This window comes from Hippichthys cyanospilos, chromosome 1 (assembly GCF_059441005.1).
Source record: "Hippichthys cyanospilos isolate Australia breed blue-spotted pipefish chromosome 1, RoL_Hcya_1.0, whole genome shotgun sequence".
Taxonomy (NCBI): domain Eukaryota; kingdom Metazoa; phylum Chordata; class Actinopteri; order Syngnathiformes; family Syngnathidae; genus Hippichthys; species Hippichthys cyanospilos.
The window spans coordinates 34,991,871-35,015,996 of NC_142369.1; the positions used below are offsets into that span (position 1 = coordinate 34,991,871).

At 39.0% G+C, this 24,126-nt stretch overlaps 1 protein-coding gene and 1 pseudogene across 1 annotated transcript; one reads left to right on the plus strand and one right to left on the minus strand.

Moving 5' to 3' along the window:
• Positions 1–3,081: 3,081 nt before the first annotated feature.
• LOC148430209 (uncharacterized) lies at positions 3,082–8,765 on the minus strand (annotated as a pseudogene).
• Positions 8,766–9,069: 304 nt separating this feature from the next.
• dph7 (diphthamide biosynthesis 7) lies at positions 9,070–22,566 on the plus strand. The gene is made up of 9 exons (XM_088430613.1): positions 9,070–9,513; positions 11,570–11,700; positions 15,108–15,189; positions 15,352–15,446; positions 15,529–15,686; positions 18,609–18,681; positions 18,752–18,817; positions 18,904–19,076; positions 21,852–22,566. The coding sequence occupies exons 1-9, from the start codon at positions 9,382–9,384 to the stop codon at positions 22,259–22,261; spliced, it is 1,320 nt and encodes a 439-aa protein (XP_088286739.1). The 5' UTR covers positions 9,070–9,381; the 3' UTR covers positions 22,262–22,566.
• The last annotated feature ends 1,560 nt before the right edge of the window (positions 22,567–24,126 follow it).

Here is a 24,126-nt window from a genome sequence, read left to right on the forward strand (position 1 = left end):
TGAGTTTTTTCATCCCCTCTTTATGACATTTTCCCGTTTTGCAACTGTCATGACCTTAGAGGCTTGGCTGTATTTGTGTTGTTTCGTCTCATCTGCAGGCGTTTTTAGGTAATTATACTTATTTTTAGTTGCCGTCCCTGCAATGCATCACTACAATTCTACAAGTGTGAACGAGAGCTCACTGGGTCGGATGTCGTTATTATACACTACCTTGAACCAGTGTTTTTCAACCACTGTGGTGTTCCGCGAGATAATGTCTGGTGTGCCGCGGGACCCCCCCCCCCCCCCCCCGGCAAACGCCCCACCCCCACCCCCACCCCGGTCCGCCGTCTTAATTTTACGGCGTTGACTGTGCCGCGGACAGCCCCAACTCACCCCCCGGTCCGCTGCCTAAACTTAAGGCATTGACTATGCGGTGATCAAAAGGTTGGGAAACACTGCCTTGAACAATATTCGATTTAAAGCTCCGTGAAAGTAGCATCAAAGTAGCATTTGGCTTAGGCAGCCAAAGAGTGTGAGTCACTCCAAGAGGATAATAAACCAAAACATGAATGTGAGAATGTGTTTGGTTAAGGCAACCAAAGAGAATTTCGCACATTGAGAGGATTTCCCCGTTGTAGAATGCATTAGCCTCATGTGACACAATTGTTTAGCAAAACCCCTACAAAAAAACATTGCGTCGAGGGGACGCATTTAATTGAAACTATGCGTCCCACGGCATAAATCCTGCAGGGACCCAGGCAAATGAGAGCAGTGATTTCTATTTGCTGCCATGATGCTTGCAGAAAAATACCATTTTGTCATGTATGTATTTCAATGTGCATGTATTCCTGACAACTCATTTAAATGGTTTAATCTGAGTGTGAAGGGTCTGCATAGCGGGATAGGTTGACATCAACTTGTCTCGTTTTTTAGTCTATGTATTAGCTTTTGCCTTATCAAATCATATCAAGTTTATTTGTATAGTCCTGAATTGCTGGTCTCAAAGGGCTTCACAGGTGAAAAGAAGTCACAGAGACTTCTTTTTATCATAAATACACAACAGCATCCTCTGAACAAAGCTCCCCGAAGGGTAAGGAAAAACTCAAAAAGCCCAATTGGGGAAGATAAGAAACCTTCAGAAGGGATGACAGGTGGGTGGACGCCCCGTCCAGGCTCAACTGGTTGAAGTGGATGTTGAGTGTGCAAAATACAAACAGATACAGATAAACACATTGTGCCATATTAGGCAGGATGTGTCCAGTATAAAGATGTCTTGACAGCAGGCGAAGCCATTGGGCACAATCCTCTTCATATTTTAGTCGAGTGGGTCCATCCTAACAAAGGCGCTGCATGAGTTGCGGCGTTCAAATCATCTTTTCACCATCCAGCCCCCTCTCGAAACCATGAAATGGGGGCAGGAAGGAGAAGAAGAAAGCTGCAATCAGACAGACCCTTTAACTAAATGCTTGAGTGTATAAATGTGTTTTTCGTTTGGATTTAAAGATTTCTACTGAGGTGGCTGCGCAAACTTCCATAGGTAGGGTATTCCAGAGTACTGGAAAAGGCCCTTGATCCTGCGGACTTCTTTTTACCCGCGGGGTCATTAACAAACCAGCATTTTGTGACCAAAGTTGCTGGGACGTAACATAAAGGTGATAATAAGATGTCGAAATAGGAAGGAGTTAAACTGTGTAAAATTTTATAAGTAATTAGCAACACCTTAAAATCAAATCTCAGGTATACTGGAAGCCAATGCAGGTTGGCCAGTATTGGGGTAATATGATCAAACGTTCTCGTCCTTGTCAAGCGTCTCGCTGCTGGATTTAGTACTGACTGCAGACTTTTGATGCAGGACATGGGAAGTTCAGAAAACAATACATTACACTAGTCAAGGCGTGCCGTAACAAAAGCACAAATTAATGTTTCAACATTGCTAAGAGACAGAATAGGGTGGATTTTGGCGATATTGCGAAGGTGAAAAAAAAGGCTTTTCTCGTCATGTTTTTAATATGTCTTGAAAAGAGAGAGTTGAGTCAAATATCACGCCGAGGTTTTTTGCTGAGCCACTTCGGGCAATAGTACAATTGTCCAGGTTCAAAGTGGTATTCTTAAACAAGTGCTGATGATGAGCAGGGCCAATAATTAACATCTCTGTTTTACTGCAGTTGAAAAGCAGAAAATTGGAAGACATCCATTGTTTAATCTTGGCAAGGCAGACCTCCACGTTACAGTACTTACACAGATCTGTTATTTCTAAAGGCATGTATAGTTGGGTATCATCAGCAAAGCAATGAAAACTAATGACATGCTTAAGTATATCACCAAGAGGGATCATGTAGATTTTAGACAGTAAAGGACCAAGTTCTGACCCCTTGTGGGAGACCACACGAAATGGAGAAAGATTCAGAGGTTGCATTGCCATGAGACACTATGCGTCATGTTTGAGATGTAAGATCTGAACCAAGAAAGTGCTGACCCCGAGATACCAACACATAATTCAAGACGTTTTATTAGTATATGATGATCAATAGTGTCAAATGCGGCGCTAAAGTCAATAATGGTATTGATGAGAGGTTGGAATCCATGGCTAAGAGAAAATCATTTGTCACATTTACAAGGGCTGTCTCAATTGAGTGGTTGACCCTAGATCCTGATGGAGTTCAAATCTACTGTTATCAATCAGCCATGTAGTCTCTAAGATGGTGTGCTACAACTTTCGCAAGAATTTTCGCACTAAACTGAAGATGTGACACTGGTCTATAATTAGAAAGAATTTCAGGATCGAGTATCGAGGTGAAGTTTATTAAGTAGTGGATGAATGACAGCAGTCTTAAAAGCTTCTGGTACAATGCCAGAGGACAACAACAAATTGATAATATTCAAGAGAGATGATCCTAAGATCGGAAACAAGTCTTTAATGAGTTTGCTTGGAAGCGGGTCCAGCATGCAGGATGTCGGTTTTGCTGCATTAACCAGGCGAGTAACACACTCCAGGGGTACTACATCAAACTGGGACAGGCTTATCGAGCTCTAATTAGCCTGATTGTCCAAACTGGCATCGGCAATCACAGAACCTGAGAGGGTAATCGGCGCTGCGTCTTATATTTCGTCCCTTATTAGTTGATTCCACCGAGTAAAAAATTGCATGAAATCGTGTGCTGAATGGGCGGAGCTATGAATAGTCTGCTGTTGTGTTCTACTTCCGTAGCTACCATATCAAATAAATTATTGAGAATTGTATTCATTAAGACCGATCATTTTGGGAAAATATTTTGTTTCAGCTAATCTCAGAGCCTCTTTTTATTTCAGCAAGCTATCGCACCGAGCCTGACAGAAAACCTCGAGTTTGGTTGTTTGCCATTTGCACTCAAATTTTTGACAACTGTTTAAATGTGCGGGTTTCATCTGTAAACCATGGAGTACGCCTCTGTGGATGAGTTTTAAATCTTATCGGTGCTATGGAGTTTAGGGAATTTAAAAGAACCGTATTGAAATCGTTTGTGAGCTTCTTGATTGAACCAAGGAAAGACGGAAAAGTAGCTCTTGTCAGGAGCAGTGGTTCAGAAAGTGCAGCAGTGGTTGAATAAGTTAATATTACGGCTCTTATAACTTTGGGTGTGGTCAATAAGACCACACTGAGCTAAGACTTCAAATGTTATAAGATAATTATCAGACATAGCATTAGTAAACGGCGAAATTGTGACATTTGAGGCTGTGAGGCCACAGGTTAACAGTAAATTTAAGATATTGCCATTCCGGTGTGTTGCTGCTTCTATTATCTGTGTAAAGCCAAATGCATCGATTATTCCTTGAAATGCTACAATAAATGGCTACAACTGGGAGTTCATATGGATATAAAAGTCACGCATAATTAATATATTATCTGCATGAGTTACCAAATCAACCACGAGTTCAGGAAATTCATCTAAGAACCCAGAATATGGACCAGGAGGACAGTTAATAATTACCAAATAAAATGTTAGCGAGGAGTTGGATTGCATAACAAGAGCCTCAATTGTCTCGAAAGTATGATTAGTGCTCGGGTTAAGTTTGAGACTAGATTCTAAAATTAGGGCGACACCACCACCGTGTTTACAGAGACGATCAATGTGTGAACCCACAAAGTTTGGGGGAGAGGCCTCATTTATCGGTAAGAATTAATTATCCTTTAATCAGGTTTCGCGGAGACCACACTCTTTAAGATTGTGATCTCTAATAAGGTCATTCACAAGAAGGGATTTTGAGGAGTGTGACTTAAAGCCGAATTTAAACAGAGAAAGTTTTCCCGAGCTATTTGCGGTCACAGAGTTAGTAGTACTGTACTAATATTAATAAGATTGTGTTCCAGTTGGGTTCCAGTTTGTAGTTTGATATTTTGTTAATAATGTAGACATCAGGTTGTTAATGGCTACCAAGCAAGAACTAATATTCCCCTCCGTGCTGTGTTTCAGTTGAGGAAGGCTTAATGTGCCATGAAACCGATATCACACACAATGCAATTATTCACACGGACAGGAAGTTTAATTAATCTGGAAGTAGTTTTTCCCAATAAATATCAGATTTCCAATTGCGTCATCTGACAACACATTGTATGTTTCAATTATTAATCTACTATCTGAGAAACCTAATTTACCTCAATACCTTGTTGTTGCTCAGAGAATTGTAGATTTAGTCCAACCAAAGACCCAAAGGTACTCCTTGGGAAAGCTGTTTTTTTTTTTTATGCTGTATAACATGTTATTAATAATGCCATTAATATTGCTGTCTTGCATAGTTTCAGTCCCTACTGTATATGAATTAGTCCCTGAACAACGTTCTGTAACAATTGCCCAATTTTACTGTACATAATCAGGCATCACAAAAATACTGTAATATGAGGAATGTCTGACATGCTCTTCATATTTTCAGGTGCTTTTGTTGCTAGTTTACCAGGACTGGATGAGACAATGGTGCACCCTTCAAAACCTTGGACTGTGTGGTGGAGGTAACAGGCAAAATTGCTGTTAGCACATGTTTTTTGTTTTCATTTTCTGTGTCATTGGAATCATATTTCCCTTCACGCTTGTCAGTGGGAGATTGCAAATTTGACTTTCTTTTGTGATGGAGAATGATGGTTAGGTTTATCTGAACGGTGGCCTTGATGTCTACCTGGCAAAGAAATTTGAGTTTGCATCTATTTTAACATTTCATGTGCTTCAAGGGTTTTGATTTATTGCATCTTATATAAAGGTTTTTTTACCCCTCAGATTTGTCTGTCCCTCATGAAGTATTCGAGCCGATGAGAAGCATTTCTGACTCAAATGTGTCAACCATTTCTTCACTTTCAGATGAAGACTCCCCAGCGTTCCATCGCACAAAGAAAATCACATTTGTGGATTTGCATATCTTCTGCCAGGTAACGTTAGCTAATGGGGATCTGATGGAAACAAATCCCACAAGACAATTTTGAGTCCATGATTTTTGCACAATTTGTAATATACATTAATGACTGATATAAAGTGTCCAGTTTTTTAAATATTTTCTTTATTTTGTTCACGCTGCAAAAAAAAAATCACAATTTTTAGATTATCGACACTTCTTTTTAAAAATTATATGTTACTTAAAAACTTACCGCGAGATTTTCGACAACTCTTTGAATTTTGGTAAATGAGGTGAAGTGACCTCAGAATCAAAGGATCGATGCTGCGGGCTGAAACAACATAAGTCAGGCTGGTACCGTGACTGACAGTGACAAATGTGCTGCATCAGGTAGAATAATATAAACACAGGGATGTCGCAAATGAATGAAGAAAGAAAAAAAACGGAAAAGAAAAATGCCACACAAATGAAATGCAAGCAAATTTTCAACAAAGAAGTTCAAAAAACATATACAAAGTTCGCAACACTTGAAGCCATTAAATTACAGGCAAAGAGCAGAAAGATGAATTTATTTAAAATCACTGACACTACCTGGGCATAGAGGTGGCTATTGCACTGTTGTATTAACTATTGAGTCCCTGCCAAGTTGCTGTGTACAGTATGTATTTATACAATGGTGATAGTGGCACTTTAAGTAGGGGAGAAAAAGGCATTCCATGATTAAATATACGTGAAATAAACACAATTTTAGTAATAAAAACGGAAAGGTCTGATACAAACAGGTTAAAACATTAATTGTTTATTGTTAAATGTAAAAAACAGTGACATTCTCAATAATTGTGGAGAAAAGTGAAACATGAACAAATGTAAAGGCTGTCATATAAACTTAAGTAATGCTTAGGTATTTCCAATAACGCTTATGTTATTGTATATTTTTCCTACTGTTACAAATGTAATCTAAACGCACTTCATACGCCTCATTCCAGTGACTAATGTAATGATAGAAACCTCTTGAATTGCCAAACTAGAATAGTACAGTAAAAAAAAAAAATCTTGACCAAAATAATAAGTTCAAGATAAAATTTTCTATGTATCAATAGAAAATTCTATGCATAAATAGTAATGTATTTCAAGTTGGGAAGCTGCACTGGTATATCTTGACTACGTACAATGTATATGGAACAGTTCAGATTCAATTTTATATCAATACCCAATTAATATAACTACAAATGAAGGTCATTTTGATTTAGTCTGGATTTACTATATACAGTATAAATCAATCACTCAATCAATCAATCAAATTTTATTGGTATAGCCCTGAATCATCAAAGTCTCAAAGGGCTTCACAGATGAAAAGAGGTCATGTTGAGACTTCTTTCGAAAAAAGAAGTCATACAGAGACATCTTTTCGGTGTAAGGTACACAACAGCATCCCCTGTCAAAGCCCCCAGAAGGGGAAGGAAAAACTCAAAAATCCCAATTTGGGGAAAATCAGAAACCTTCAGAAGGGACCACAGGTGGGAGGAGCCCCTTCCAGGCCCACAGGTTGAAGTGGATGCTGCATGTACCAAATACAAATAGATACACATAACAGACAAATACAGGTTCACAATATAGATGACTGAAAACTTTGTGCTATATAGTGCAATGATGATTTGACAGCAGGCAAAGCCATTGGGCAGGAATCTTCCCGCAGTCAACCAAATGGACCGCAGACGGTCAATCCCTTAACCCGCGATGGTCGATCAATGCAGGGCCAAATGGGGGCGGTCAAGTCAACCTTCACCATCTAGCTTGCCCCCACTCCAGGAGAAGGGGGCAAGGAAAAAAAAGAAGAAAACTGCAGACAGGCCCATTAACTAAATGCTTTTGAGTATAAATGTGTTTTTAGTCGGGATTTAAAGATTTCTACAATGTGGTATAAAGTATGGACATTGGTGAGCATATTTAAATTATCCTGGTATGCCCAGTAAAATACGGTGTTCCAGCTAGTCACTCGCCTTGAGAGTAACAAAAGTTATGAAATTGTGAATGTTCAATTTCATTTTATAAATTGTGTAATTATCTTATGAATGAAAAACAATGTTAAAATTGAACTTGTATGTGTGTGTATCGTCAATGAATTGGGGAATCCATGTCAAATCTTGCCTCAAATTCCACATTGGCTTGGGCAGGCAATGCCCCAAATATATTTTTGATGCTACTTTTTTTTCCAAGCATCTTTTTTCTAGCAATTCAGGTTTTTAAGATTTTTCTTTTGTTGTTGTTGGTGGTGGTGTTGTTGTTTTTAAGTTTGACATGTAAAAGCTTGTGCAATGTGGATTTTACAATGCATTTGCAATTTGTAGCTATGTCGTTTCAAGAAAAAGATTCCAACTGTTTCAAAACTTAACCCTTAATTCATAAATACTGTATTGGGCTTTTGGGGTTGGTCAATTGCACTAACTACTAATTTCAATTGATGCCAGTGTTTCTTTTCAGTTCTTTTTTTCTTTTCGTCAAAAAAGCCAAAGCTACACAGTGCATCTTCTCTTCAGGATATCATGAACCCTCCCAAATTCCAGTTAAGAAAGATTCAGCGGGAGATGATTAGAGAGCGAGATTACAGGGGTGAATTGCAGAGAGAGCTTGCAGTCAAGATTGACCTCATTGCGCACTGAATTTACATGTTTGTTATGGTCCTGCATTGTTTGCGCTCTCCTTTTCTTAAGGAAAAAAAAAACTAACTAAAGGAAAGCATCCTAACTGTTCAATTTATTTAGTCTTTGGTTGGGTACCCATAATCAGCATGGTAGGTTCTGGGTTTGAAATTTGGCTCAAACCTTGTCAGGTGATGTGTAGGGTTGAATAACAAATTGATTTCAAATCTACATTGAAATTGTATGGCATTGCAAGTTTCAAGTTCCAAAGGTGATATTTTGGAAAAATGAACCAACTCTGCTTCATTTTGGTTGGAGTAAGGTTTAAATGTTTTCATGTGTGTACGTAATTTGTTTATTTAGTGTATCTGAGTTCTGTTCCTTGGAGGTGTAGTCCAAACGTTTATGTACCTGTTTAAAAAAAATAGAACAAAAGGTTTAGGTAACTAATCAATTTTGTTGGTTTGCATTCTTTTTTTAATCTGTTAAATGACATTGATTTATGTGCACACATGGTTTTCAAAACTTTATAAAGTCGTCATCGTATCCCCTAAAAATCTCATGCAAGTGTTTAGTATGTTAACAACTCTAATTGAAGTAGATTAACTAATTTTTAAATTAATGCCTGGTTAAATTGCCTTTACTATTGCAGAAGCCTACCCAATGAGACCAAAACATTTCTATAAAATACACATTATGATATACATACTTATTATAAAGATGATTTTATTGCTTGTTTCAAAAATACACAAAGATTACCTTAAAGCAGGGGTGTCCAAATCCCATCCTTAAAGACAGATATCCTGATTTTTTCTAGATGTCTTTCCCTGACACACCTTATTCAAATGATCAACTCATCTGCGAGCTCAGGAGAAGCCTGATAACTATCCTGATCATTTGAATCAGAGGTGTCAGGGGAAAGAAAGCTGAAAAATATGCAGTACATTCCCTTGAGGTCCAAGTTTGAACACCCCGGACTACAAAATCATTACCGTGACAACCTTTCAAGCTAATTTGTTCTATGGTGTGAAGCACACACCGGAAACAAGGGTGGCGCTGATGAGCCACACAGAACGCCAGCATCCTTTACGTTATACGGAGTAAGAACACAACGTGCGTTAGACCTTCCGAACTCCAGTTATTCCGTCTTCTGATAAGCTCCTCGGTTGTTGTCCACTTGTGTTTCTCATCCTCATGTGGAATGCTTACTTGCATTAAATACAGTAATATACTATTGCAGTCAAAGCTAGCTGCTATCGGTTATTGAGATTTATTAGGCGAACGTTACATTGCTTTTTCTTGGTATCCCTTTGTTTTACTGTCGAAACGCTGGTGATTAAAGTTCACAATAAGCCGCTCTCCAGCTTTTGCACCAGCGCCGTAACATTATGTATAGTGGGGCATGGCTTGGAAGTCACGAACCCGCAGTCTGCAAGTGTTTGACACAGAGTTGAGTGCTGACGCGGTTGAATGGTGCCCTGTCTCCAGCTGCCACGGATTCCTGGCCTGTGGGACTTATCAGCTCCAAAAAGACGTGAGTGTCGAGCTTCTGTAAAATTGTTTTTCAGTGGCCGAAACGGCAAACGCACTGCAACTAGCAAAAAGCTGCTAACACTGGAATGAGACAAACAAACAAAAACAACAGCCAACGACAAAAAAAGGCAAACTTGTTTTAATGCAGTCACGAAAACCAAATGTCGATACCTTAAAAAGTACAGAAAAATAAAGAAACAAAAAGCCATACTGAGATTGGGACACCTGCAAACATAAATGCAAGCACTCTAAGAAATGTGCTGCACAGATACCGTAGTCAGAAACATTACAAGGTTGCAAAGTTAAACCCTTTCACTCCCGTTGTGACAATGCGTCTCTGCGCTTTTGAAAAAAAAATGGCAGTACTGTCGGAATAGGAATGGTAGCAATAAACATCCCAGCGGTCTGTTATGTATTTGCTTCTTTTATTGTAACTTTGCTTTCATTTAGTTTTTGCGATTGCATTTTTGTTGCATTTTTTAATGTTTGCTTATTTTGCTTGCAGGTTTTTTTTTTCTCCTCATTCCTGTGTTCCTAGCATTTTGCCAGTTTGCCCGCGTCGCCCACCATAGTTTTCAGTAGGGCACTAATCAAGCAAGTCTCCATTCATTTTTAGGTTTTGAAAAGCTGACATTTGTTCACGGTACCAGTCTAAAGTTTGGAAACACCCTCACCTTATGGTCCTTTTTTTACTAACAAGCCCAATTCGTGTTTTTTTTTTTTTTTTAATATATATATCATGGATTTGATGTCAGCTTAAATTTACAATTTGATTCATTCATTTTGTAGATATCTTGAGATAGAAATACTCGCTTGAAATGAGCAATTTGACAATGCACCCATTCCTATTTGTCCATTCAAAATTATTGTTCATACGTCACTAATAATGTCAAAGAATGGTACGATTATGTCCCAGAATTGTATGTGAGTGTCTGTCAAATCTAATAGCATGGCTAATGTGTTGTAGATTTGTTACCAGAGTTGAAAGGTCTTTGCCATGACTTTTAGGACAAAGTCAAAAGAAAACCATGCAAAAAAAAAAACCCTCTAAGAAGCTAAAATGTTGCATAGATTGTTAAAACATGATGACTTTCAGTATGCCATGCTGCCATTCCTTCTAAATGCTTGCAAACGGGAGGTTGAGAGGGGCACCCTGCAGATGTCAAATTTAGCTCATGTCGAGCTCATTTACTGCCATTGAAAATTGAAAATACATTAAAGTTTGGACATATTGAAAACCAGATGTTTTGTCATGTATTTTCCCCTTCTTTTTTTTTTGCATTAATCATCACTCGCAACGAGTGGCGCTAGCAGCCAACTTATGACATTGATATGTTATAGGGGAGCACAATTATGGCCAAAATAATAGTCATGATTATTTTGGTCAATATAGAAATCACAATTATTAATCACGATTATTCATCATTTTTGGTCAAACATCTGTTTAGTGGGCTTTTTTTTTTTTTTAATACAAGCAGTATATAAACAAGGCTTCAAGGTTTGATACTTATTTGGAAGTTACACATACAGGGGGTCCTTGACATACGACGTGGATCCGTTCTTAAGACACGGTGTAATCCGAAGTCGGAACACCATACAAATAATAACTAAAAAATAATAAATTTAATAGTTTACTCTAGACGTACTGCACTGTAAAGTATTGTACTACTCTGGCTGACTGGCAATGTACCAAGATGTTCAAAGCTGTTATTTGAATAAAAGTTCCAGACTTTGAAAAACAAAATTTGAAAACATGGTTTTGATTTTTTTTTTTTTTTTTTAAACCAATGACTGTCAACCCTTCCATATTTTTCATCATGTCATTGGGTTGCGACAAGTGTGATTCTTCAATTCAGAACAATTTAAAATATATTTTTTAAAACCATTGCATTTAAGGATGTTTGCAAATGTTTGCCTGGTATTCTGTTCGTAAGAAGACTAGCTTCTAATTGGACTAAATTAGATGTATTTGACAATTCGAGTGGTATGGGTTCTTCAACTAAATGTAACAACAGTGATTAATATTTGCACTGACATTTACATTTATTTCCCTGTAGCAGGGGGAAGAACATGGTGCCCCCAACCGGACTGGTCGTTTGTACCTTTTTGAATATCAGCGAGAGGCTTTGAGTCCTCCTCTCACAGAGCTACAGCGCATAGACACACCTGCAATTTTAGATTTGAAATGGTAAGAACTTTTAAGATTTCCTTTGATCATTAACGCGTTGATGCTGACAATGATTTGTATTTTCTATTTTTGGCATGAACAATTTTGAAAAATACCTGGAAACCCCTCCCCACCTCAAATACCACCCATGTCCTTCATGTTTTGTTTTGTTTTTTTACACAAGCTATATACTGGTCTTTATTACAAAAAAAGTCCATCACCTTTACTATACTGTACAAGAAGGTTTTGGTCTGGTGGAGCTCACCCTAAAAAAAGGTTAATAAACTATTAATTAATATGACAGTTTACAGTATCTACTCCATGCAGATTTGTTTATGTAATTAACACTTTGCCTAGCAATCTTTTATGTGTTGACTAAAACAACCTCACAGAATTCTACCAATTAAGCATTATGTAAACTGCAAGCAAACAATTGTAGCCAAGTTGTAGCCTTGAGATTTGGAAACTGCTTGCTACTGCATTTCAATGTCAAGGTAAATTTGTAAAATGTAAAATTCTTCAGCCGTATTCTCAATATAGTTTGATGACACTCGCACAACATTTAGGGTTATGTTTTCAGGCCAATTAAAACAAAATGATTTTTTTCAACTTTATTGATGGACGATCTGGCTTTCATTAGCAAACCCTTGTTATGAATTGTCTACTTTGTAGAAGGGCTGTCACTATCAAATTATTTAAAATCGCTTATCCTATCAACTAGGGGAGGGAAGGGGAGGGGAGGCGAGGCGAGGGGGGGTGGAGCGAGCTTGCTGTGTACTTTACGGTAGATCCGGAAAGAAGAGCATTGCTGAGAACTTTCACTTTTGTGGTACGTGACAGAGAAAACATTTTCACCGACAGCACCTTTATTCTTTGCGGCAATACTTGCCTGCCAAAAAATAAAAGTTTCAATGTCGCAATCAAGTGGCCGAGACCGTGCTAAAATATTGTACTGACAATGCTGCGCTATCGTTAGCTTAGCACAGTAACTACGGTTCAACAGCTGTTAAGTGAAGCAAACGCTGCACATACCAGTTGTCCCCAAGTTCTCTCTTCCGCCTTTCGACAAGCCAGGTGAGGGCTCTTGCTTGGCTCTGTTTCGTATTGAAAGCTCAGCTGGCCGTGTTGGATCACCCCCGGTGACTGCAAAGCGGCCGCCATGATTCATTCCTGCCCCCCGGCGTGAGCCGTTCAATGTTCCCGAAATTGATTGGCTGTGGTGACTCGAAACGCGGAAAAAGTAAATAAAAAATAACTTAACGCGAACGGCGAAAATTCGCTTCTCGTGACTGTGCGCAGCCATTTGCGTCGCTCCATTTGCGTCCATCGCGTTGCCCGACGTGCATTCGCGCCCAGTCACGCGAACTCCATTGACTACAATACAAAACGCTCCGCTTTTTCGCCTCGTTCGCGTTCGGTGCACGCGTACCATTAAACTAAATCATCTCCAAAACATTATTTCGGGTGCAGCCCACGCGGCCCGGTACCATTTGATCCACGGACCGTCAGCGGACTGGGGGTTGGGGACCACTGGTATATACTACATATACTCAAAGTTTATTATCTTTTACACATGAAATATTAGACACCAACAAAATAGCAATTGCTATTATCATTACCTTATAAGATCAACAAACATTAAATACCATTTAGTTCACACCTACATAATTTTACATATGTACATTAGCTATTACATTAATAGTCACTCACAACTGATGATGAGTGGAGCTGCCTGTTTTCAACAGAGTTCAATAACTTCCTTGTTAGTTTACACCTGCTGCTGCTGCTTCTTGACTAGCTGCGTTTCAGTCAGGGCACTTTTTGTACTTTACTGTCCTCTCTAATTTGAACATCTAAAACTGAACCACTACCTATCGTTTGCAATGACAGGTTTTATTCTTTTATAATACAGCTCAAGTGCTTTTTGGGAAGTTCACAACTTTTTTTCCGGACGTTCCTTGGATTAATATAGTCTTTAAAGAAAGCCTTACTACAAAAAAACAATGTTTTGTTTTTAAACACCTATATATTGTACTATCATCCATTCGGCCACTAGGTGGTGAACCATGACAAGAAAAAGAGCATATGGATTCAGTCAAGTGTGTTTTTGTTTTTTTTTTTTTAACTTTTTTTTACTTTATTCCATATCTTTGATGGCTTTGTAGTGCAGCTGTTGCAATTAATCAATTATTGTAGTACCCCAAATATAAGACGCATCAGTGTGTTTTACTTAGGGTCAAATTCTGATATTTTCTATGTTATCATCTATAGGACGCACCAACAATTTGTCTACAATGTAAAAACTATAGCTAAACTTAACAAATCTCATCCTTGTAAATTCTTTATAATTTCTTGTGTTCATATCTGTAAGTTATATATTTGTTGTGGGTTATGTGTGTTTCAGATTTTCCACATTATGAGTGGTTAGTGAATGCCAGACCAGTGTAACCTCGAATGCTCTCAGAACAGTTGTTTTTCCTTTTCCTCGGGACGCAACTCAAGATCATTTTGCTATAAATACCCGAAGTAGCGCACCATCCGTGTTCCACCAAGTTTATGATATTGTATTAATGCCAAAAGGCCACCATTACATTGAGTCAAATGGAATACTTTTCCGTGTGCTCTAACCAGTGCACACAGGGTCTATAGCTTTCCACTCTTTAATTGGGCTGGAGACATCATAACCTTTACATGATCCTCTCCGTTTTAGTAATATTCATGTGTAGAGGACTCAGACGTTGGTTCAGTATACTCGTTTCTTTTATTGAAAGTAATGTGGTAACAACCTCAGCTAACATGAGCTAACAGTGCAACAGGCACTGGCTGCTAACATCTAACTGGCGTCCACCCTCTAGCTTGTCCCGTTCCAGTAATTATTTTAAGTAAGAATACGGCCGATATAAAAATGCACATGTGCGTTAAAACTGCCTAACAGATCAACTTTCCTCGAATGGTGACGAATGGGGAAAAAAAACAAGTCTTTAAAAGTTATCGTTGATAGGATGTACCCATGCTTACATATTTACATACAAAGCGTGTCTTATATTTGGGGGGATTACGGTATTTGGATAATCAATGACTTTAAGCCATTGAATGTAAAACTGCAAACCTCAAGTTTCAATCTCTCGACCGTAAATAGCCTATTAATGAGGTAGAGAAATTTTCAGACCCCTAAATATTTTTCAGTCTTGTGTCAGTTCAGTCATTCGCCAAAAACAAATAGTACATTTGCAGTGGGACAAAGCAATGCGGCTGGTGGGTCCGACTCCAACTCAGGACATGAGTCTTAAAACCAGAATGTGCCAGTTGATCACCCTAAACACAGGCCACTACTAACTGGACTTTGGCAGTATATTGTCAGTCATTGACTGACAGTGACCACATCATGATGTAGCACAAACCCTTCGAATAATTAATTATCTCCTCAGGTGTCATGTGCCTGTGTCGGAAAAAGTCGTGCTGGGACTGGCTGCTGCCACGGGAGAACTGCAGTTGTATGCACTTGGACAGGTTAGGAATGTGACAATTTCTGCATCAATGCCGTGATTGTCTATTAAGACATGCAGCACTGAAAAACAGCACAGCTGTAGATGTGCAATGTAATGACATTTTAGGCTGTCCTTTGATTCTGATGTGATTGGTTATCTACACTGATTACTGTGCATTCGATAGGAAGGCAGCAGCCATCTGCAGACTCTAAACAATATTGGGCTGGGAGCAAACCGGCTGACTCTGTCTTTAGACTGGTCCACTGGAAGAATGGACAGGTAAGAGACTGCGGTGCACACCCAGCTTGTTTTTATAGTAAATCGCTGTGGTACATTTATACCCTATGGCTTGTGTCAGCAGCAGTGATGTGCGGGTGGTGTGCAGTGACTCTTCAGGTTGTGTCACTGTGCTGTCTTTGGACGAAGGTCCCCCAAAGATTTTGTCACAGTGGAAGGCCCACGACTTTGAGGCTTGGATCTCAGCTTTCTCCTATTGGGATACACAGTTGGTTTACACAGGTATAGACACCCTATTCAGACTGGTTTTCCTCACAACTCTTACTCAGAAGTTGTCATGTTTGAAAAAGGAACAAACTAATCCAGTGTTAAGATAAATAAGCATGTAATTTCAAGTTGTGCCCTCCCTCAAAACACCTATAGTATATCTGCTCTTCTAAAAGCAAATTATATTCTAGTACACGGGTGTCAAACTCAAACCCCGGGGGCCAGATCCGGCCCGCCGCTGATTGGACATCAGGTTTATTGATAAAATACCAAATTTGCAAGTATCTGCCAACTTTTGGAAAATTTGTGTGAGGAAAAAACTTTTTTTTTTGTTCCCAGTGTCTCTCTTGAACAGATTCTCCCGACCTCTGATTTCAAAACCACGTAAATAAGTGACGAATACACTTAAAATGTATCTGACTTCCCAGTCGTACTGGCCTTCTGACAGAAACCGTAACTACAATGTGGCTCTTGATAAATATGAATTTGACAGCCCAAAATCAATAACGTCTGGCCCGCATGGAGAATGAATACATTGGGCAGCAGCACTGTTACTAAATGCTGTGCTTTTGCTAAATCCTGCCATCTATAGACTCAATTAGGAACAGGAAATTAGTATATGAGTAGTTGACTGTATGAGCCCCTAATTTTCTAAAATGGCGACAATCAACAAAAGAACGAAAGTTGAGCTGCAGTGTGACTTTTTACCGACAGCTGGATAAATTCCGAGAGATTTGAGCATTTGGTAAGAAAATGCTAAGCTTGCTAAGCGACGTATTTGAGTGAGAAGACATTCTCGGTTATGAACTTAAATAAGAGCCGTGTGAGGACACGGCTATCGGACTCTCACAAGACATCTTGCGCAGCCATACTACTGCCATAGAGCCACACCATGGCCTTTGTCCTGCACTCCGAATCTCAGTTTCACCTATCACACTCATGCGGACAAGTGATTTTTTATTCACGATAAGTCTGAAAACTTTTTTTTTTCTCACTCCAGAATAATAACCATTTATTTAAAGATCCAATCAACATTTATAGTTAATAATTTCATATTTTAAATGAGCCCTGCACTTATTGATATGACGATTACTTGTTCATTTCTCTGTTATTGTTTAAAAATTCTATAAATATTAAACTGTTTCAAATGTAATTTCCAAGAGTACAAATACTTCTCTTCAACTGTTACAAAAAAGTTAGTTTTAAAAAACAGTGAAGTTAAGTGAATATTAAATTTCAATATTTTATGTCAATTCAATTTTGATATGCATGTTTCAAATGAACCAAAACACATCCTTAAGATAGCCGAAATGAAAATAAAAAAGCAAATGTTAAACAGACAACGGCTCGCTGAAATGTATTTAAATTAATTGCTGCTATATGTAAAGAACGTCTGCCAAGGTTGGCCCCCCTACATTTTTAACACATCAAATCTGTCCCACTTTGCAAAAAGTTTGGACACCCCTGTTCTAGAGGAACTCAAAGCCTGGATGGCACTGAATTTCTAAAATTTCAATGTAAACAAAACAGAAATTACAGTGTGTTGTACAAAGACACAACAGCACATTACATTCTATTTTACATGGTGGATCAATATAGCACCGCCTTCCTGCAGTGAGCGTACAGTTACGACACGTTCTACGTGAGGGTTTTTGAAGGCGTTTTTATTGGTCTATTGGCTATTGCAGCTGTTTAACAAAATATGGGTCCGTACACAATATGTCATTGCACACTGCACAGAAGCCTTCATACTGTTCAAGCAAATGCCCAGTGCCTCCGGACTCAGGCAGACATGAAGTCTGCCTGGAGTTTTTAGCTGAATTGTAATTGGCTAAAAACTCTAGACTAAAACTTCAGCACTTAGGTGGAGTGTAACCATATAGAGTGTAACCATATGTAACCATATAATGTGACACGAACAGAACAGAAAATGGAGAATAATTTTACATATAAAATATTCATATTAACTAAAAATACATTTGAAAAGAAATTGACTTTTATTGTAGTTATTATTGTCGTTCATTATAGTTATAATAATGTCAGGTTATATTTGTCCAGCTGAGAAGGCCTTGCTGGCCTTGACGGTCCCCCACTGCTGGCATGCAAATGGAGAAGGACCTAAGAAAATTGCAGCCCAAGAAATTAGATGAGCCTTACGACATAGTACGGTGTACCCCTGTGTTACAACGTCCCTGACTTATGTTATTTTCGTGTTGCGATGTAGAATACTGAGTTTTTTTTATCCCCTCTTTATTGTATTTTTCCGGTTTTGCGCCCAAAATAACGGTCATGACCCAAGGGGCTTGGTTCTATTTGTGTTGTTTTGTCTCCATCTGCAGGCGATTTTAGGTAAATACACTTATCTTCAGTTGCTGTCCCTGCAACGCGTCACTGCAATTCTGGTCTGCTATTTTTCGGCGTCTCCTCATGGAGATGCTATTGGTCGGCCTCACTTGTTTCAAAATGGCGGAATGGTAAAGGTTTGTTCGATTGTGAGTGGTTACAAAACCGTATTTATAGTGCATTTTACTGCTAAATTCAGCGTTGAAAGGTTTAGCCATGTGTCCCAAGATTCCTAGTGATGTTAAAGAGAGAAGTAAGAGGATGATTTATATGGAAATGATGCTGGAAATAACATTTATTAGGGAATATGGGCATAAAAAGTGGCACTCAAAGGTAAATCTTTCTATGTTTTTTATTTATGATGTTTTCTGATTGTATACGTGTATATTATATATACGTAGCACTTACTATACTCTTTTGGTACCAGTTTTTAGTATGTATGTACAATTTTGATGTTTTTATCTGGGGTTCTAAAAGCATTAGCTATTTAACATAGGTTTGGATAGCCCGTCATACGGTGAATTCGCCTTACGACCACAACCACGGAATGGATTAATCTCGTAACACGGGGGCCCACTGTATTTGGGTTGCCAGGTGGAGATGACTCTAAGCTTAAAGGCTGGGACCTCAGGATCGCTCCCTCCTGCCCTACTTTCATCAGTAAAAGGTAAACAATAGCACTCTTCTTTTTGATGAACTTGATCACATCCATTGACAATATGTCATTTGTCACAAAGGCACTCAATGGGGGTGTGCAGCATTCATAGCAACCCGCATCGGGAACACATTTTGGCCACTGGCAGGTAATCTTCCGTTATTCAAATGTATCTTTGCATTGCATATTTTTCTCGTTGTGGGTATTTTGTTTTTTGTTTTTTTCCACTTACAGCTATGATGAGAAGGTTCTTTTGTGGGATGGCCGAAATATGCAGAAGCCTTTCAGTGAGAGTTCAGTCGGGGGTGGAGTGTGGAGGCTAAAATGGCATCCGACTCACCAGCATCTGCTGCTGGCAGCATGCATGCACAATGACTTTCACATACTTCACTGTCAACAAGCCATGGGTAAGTAAAAGGGCGCAATGCCACACCCAAGTTTTTTCATACCAAGTGTATTTTCTGCGTGTGCATATGTGTCTATCTTCTGGCTCGCTCAAAGTAAGCTGCTTACTCCAAACGTGTGAGGGAGATGTTGCTGTTACGGCACAAATGCCATGGGCAAATACCTTACCTTTCCCTCTACTACGCACTCACAAGAAATCTGAATTGAGTATTTAGCATTGCAGTGTAAATCTAGCCCAAATGGCATTCTGATTAATACAGTAATCCCTCGCTGTATCGCGTTTCATCTTTCACGGGTTCGCTACTCCACGGATTTTTTACAGTGTGGATATATTTTTTTACAGCGCATTGTGCTCTGAATTCTGAATGGCTTGTCTCTAAATAAAATATCGATGCTGTACTGTATTGTTTTTTCACTTGTCAATTTATTACAAAAGGCAAGAGGATCCAAAAGTTTGCTTTCGTCTCCTGTGTCTCTCCTCTAACTGCAGTGTGCGAACGTGCTAGTAAGCACATTGATTGACAGCTTGGTTTCTGGGAGCCGATCACGTGACTCGTAGGCGTGCGGAGAGCAAACGCACACACTATATAGTGTGTGCGCACAGACAGCAATGGAGAAATGCGCAGCTTTGGAAATCTGACTTTTACCTAGATTTCTTTTGGAATAAATTGAAATTTCAAGTGTATTGTTATAATATAACAGGCTTCACTTGAATTCGATGTCCATAAAATCTTCTTGCTCAGAAAACGAAAAAGTTTAAACAATTACTCATAACAATGTGCGGGTCCAGGACGAAGAGGCATAGCTGGGACTGTGAAATACGTGTGATGTTTCCAACTTTGTATTACAATATTCAAATGATTGTTTTAAACAAATTTGGGGCTTTTAAACAGGTTTTGGTTTTTGGTTTTATTCTATAGTTTAGTATTGCATTGTAAAATAATAAAAAAATAAAGCTGGCTACTTCACGGATTTCACTTTGCGCGTGTTATTTTTGGAACGTAACCCCCGCGATAAATGAGGGATTACTGTATTACCTTTTGTGGAATAAGAATTAAGAAGCGTTTGTGTTTTGTCCAACTCTCTGACTGTAGCAGACCCCCCGACCAAGGTTGACGCTTGCAGTGATGATTTTTCTTTTCCGTTTATTATTGAGCAACTTTGTCCATACAACTCCATACCTTGATCGCCATATTCACCTTCAGCATAAGAGCTAAAAACATAATATTCAAACATGTACAACATCAAACATAAAAAATGTAAACTTAATAAAAGATCGTTCCAATTATAAACAAATATACATGAAATGAAATCTGTATTCAAAACACACCTTTTGCCTCTTTGGAGGGACTTGCTTGTTGACGTGCAAACTCAAAGCTTTGTGCCAACAACGTAATCAAGCTACCTTTTATCTATATCGCGACACCAGAAGTGCAAAAAAACTAAACGTTTCTAACACAAAAACCGGAAGTTACATTCAGGAATTAAATTTCAGAATGAAACGTGACCGTAACTTTTGAACATATGGTTATTTACACTGACAGTCATTTTGCCAAACTTGTATAACTAAAAAAGAATATCAGATTTGCGCTACATTCACACCAACTGTGGAGAAAGCATTTGTGGCAGTACGTTTCAATAGGGTTGATTGCAGTTGCGCAAAAGAGCTTCTTCTTTTTTTTTTTTTTTTTTTTTTTTAACAGCGCATGCGCAGTGCCCATACTGCTTTCGGACAATAACTTGAGCAGTGAAGTCTACTTTCAGGAGTCAAAATTTGTAAACCAACCATCCATCCGTCAGCTACAGCTTTATCTGGGGCCGGGTCGCAGGGCCAGCAGTTTGAGCAGGGAATCCCACAATTCCCTCTCCCCAGCCACTTCATCCAGCTCCTCCGTGAGGAGCCCCAGGCATTCCCAGGCCGGCCGAGAGACATAGTCTCTCCAGCGAGTCCTGAGTTGACCCCGGGGCCTCCTCCCAGTGGGACATGACCGGAACACCTTCCGAGGGAGGCGTCTGGGAGGCATCCTAACTAGATGCCCGAGCCACCTCAACTGACTCCTCTCAACGCGGAGGAGCAATGGCTCGACCACAGCCCCTTCTGGATGACCGAGCTTCTCACCCAATCTCTAAAGATTGGAAGACTGTTTTTTTTTTTGTTTGTTTTTTTGTGAATGCAGCATATATTACTTGCTGTGTGTTTCTTTTATTGCTTTTGCATTTTTTGTTTACAATTGTAATTTATTTGTTTGAAGTTGTTTTTTAATTCGTTTGTTTGCCTCATTTCAATTTTGTTCATGTTCTGCATTTGAAGCATGTTTGCCCCAGTTGGCCACCATACATATGACTTATTTTGCATTGGAATTAATGTTATTTAAACACAGATATGTGGAGAAAATTTGTCTGATTTTGAGGTATGCGGGTATAAGTTGACCCCCCCCCCCCCCCCACACACACACACACACACACACACACACACACACACACAAATATGCGGATTGAAAATGAGAAAACAAAACTTGACATACACTGAGAAATATGGTCGAACTCAAATTGTAGGGGCATACAGTATAGTGTAGTGATGGGGAAATTACTTCCATTGTGTACATGAGCCACTACAGAAGTCTATTATTTGGTTCTGTTGATAACTTTCTGCTAAAATACAACAAATTCACAAATATGCAACTTTTTAAGCGGTGTTAAAGCCTTGCATGAAATCGCTTGGTGATAAGCTAAACGTTGACATTCTTTGGATATTTTGTCACAACCTCTAATTCTAGAGTCCAACGAAGGAGGTTGTCAAGTTGCGGCATCCTACATCCTTCACAACTCTCTTGCATATGGAGCAGACTGGTCTCGACTGTCCCTGGAGGAACCTGCTCCTCTTTCCCCTCCAGTTAGAGAACCAGAGGAAGGCCTCACAGACAGTGGAGGACACCTGAGGATACAGTATGAATCTCCCACTGGCAGCTTTGACACTTCCCTTGAGGATGACTGTGGCCAATACATCCCAGAGGGAATCGCTCTGCCATCTACAAGCTCAAATGCTGGTGACACTGTCACACCCAATGATGATGTGCCGTCGTTGTCATTTCTTCTTGCTAGTTGTTCATTTTATGATCATATGCTTCACTTGTGGCGTTGGGACTGGTCACCAGTCAATGCACATGTCGCAGCAGATCATTGTTGAATGCTCTTTGAAGTGTAATATGGGGTAGAAGGTACAGTTCTACAATTACATGTATCAGTGCTGTTCTGTGAAATGCTTCTAAATGGCACAGCAAAAAGTTTCAAAACCTGTTTACATTGGACCAACTTTCCCAGTCCTTTTCCTCCACTTGATAAGAAATAAAACTGCAATAAAGTAAACAGGCCAATATAAAAAATGTGAGGTTTGGTTATTCTCAAAAGGCAAATGCATTTGACTGTGATGGCTTCCAGTGGCCTGCTTATACTGCATATTTGCATCTGAAATTAAAAATCTCTTGAAAAATGTTTTGTTTTCATTCGTTTGTTGGTCACATATGACTCACAAAGAAACTAAGACAAAAAATCAGTGTGTCACAGACAGAAAACAAATGTAAAATTCCCAAGGGTATGTTGTGGAGTTTTTAGGATTCAGTTGGAAAAAGATAAAAAGTCTGGAAATCAAATTGTCTTGTATTTACGTTTCCTTTATTTGAAGCTTCAAAGACACAAGTCTTAAGAGAACAGTCGGGTGTTCTCTAAGAGAGTGTGAAGGGACACGTAAAAGTGAAGATTCTTATTCACTCGCTGGGAGTGAACGCCTACAAGATGAAAACCAGACCTAAACACATAAGAGAAACAGTTCTTTGTTCAACATGCTTATCAGTATTTGGAGTGGAGAAATTTACAACCCAAAGGGAGGCAAAACCCATAAAACTGAAGGTGGGAGATCTTGAACTCCCTAACCTATCAGGGTCATATTATCATAGCTGCACAAATATTTCTCATGCCTGGTTTAGTGAAAAGGTCTTTGTTAAAACAATGCCAGGTGGTCAGTGAATAACATAATGTTAAACTAATATAGGCTAAATACCAACTTTCCATCAATGAATAATTGAATAATAAATAATTGAATAATTTTGAGGATAAGTGCATATATATATATATATATATATATATATATATATATATATATATATATATATATATATATATATATTTGTGTGTGTGCGTGCGTGTGGTGTGTGTGCGTGTGTCATGGCATAAGATGGTATAAGAAAGTTTTAGGATTTTTGTATATTTTTTTTCAAATCGTCTACCAACTGCAACATCCTCTCTTTAACAGCATTATGTCTCCCATTGTTTAATTGATGGATGAATTTAGTGAACATTGCACACAATACACCTAAATAATATATACAATCATAATATTATAAATACAATCATATATACAGTATATCAAACACAAGTAGTGTGGTCGTCTCCCAGCCGAAAGGCCGTGTGTTCGATCCCCCAACCAGCAAGACCATGTCTAAGTGTCCTTGAGCAAGACACTGAACTTCCAGTTGCTCCTGATGCTGCGTCATCAGTAGGTAAATGACTAGTTAGTGTAAAGCGCTTTGAGTACCTAAGGTAGAAAAGCGCTATATAAATGAAAGTCCATTTACCATTTACCATACAAGATCTTTATGCCGTCCTCACTCCCAAGCGTCGGGTTTTTCGCCAGCTCGACGGCTGGATAACGACGTTTCAAACAACCAGATTGTCTTTCCTTTTGCTCTGCTTCATTTGAACAATGGCCATTGACCAATACCCTCTTTACGTCGCCGTAAAACTAGAAAACGAAAACACGTAATCAGCTAATGACACATAGCGCCTCTCGAGCTAACAAGCAAGTTGCACAACGAAAAAATACTCTTGTTTATCGTTAGAGACATTGGAAATAAAACAGATGAACAGTGTCAATTTTGACAACTCGTGTACTTACGGATAATTCTCGTCCAAAGCTAAACAAAATAAGATCAGCAATCCTCGAACATTCACCTGTCGACCTCCATCAACCTGTCGACTTCCATCAACCTGTCGACT

Coding starts and splice junctions, on each gene's coding strand:
- dph7 (XM_088430613.1), top strand. CDS start 9,382: ATGGCTTGGAAGTCACGAACCCGCAGTCTGCAAGTGTTTGACACAGAG. Junction 11,701..15,107: donor GCAATTTTAGATTTGAAATG/GTAAGAACTTTT, acceptor TTATCTCCTCAG/GTGTCATGTGCCTGTGTCGG. Junction 18,682..18,751: donor CCTACTTTCATCAGTAAAAG/GTAAACAATAGC, acceptor TTTGTCACAAAG/GCACTCAATGGGGGTGTGCA.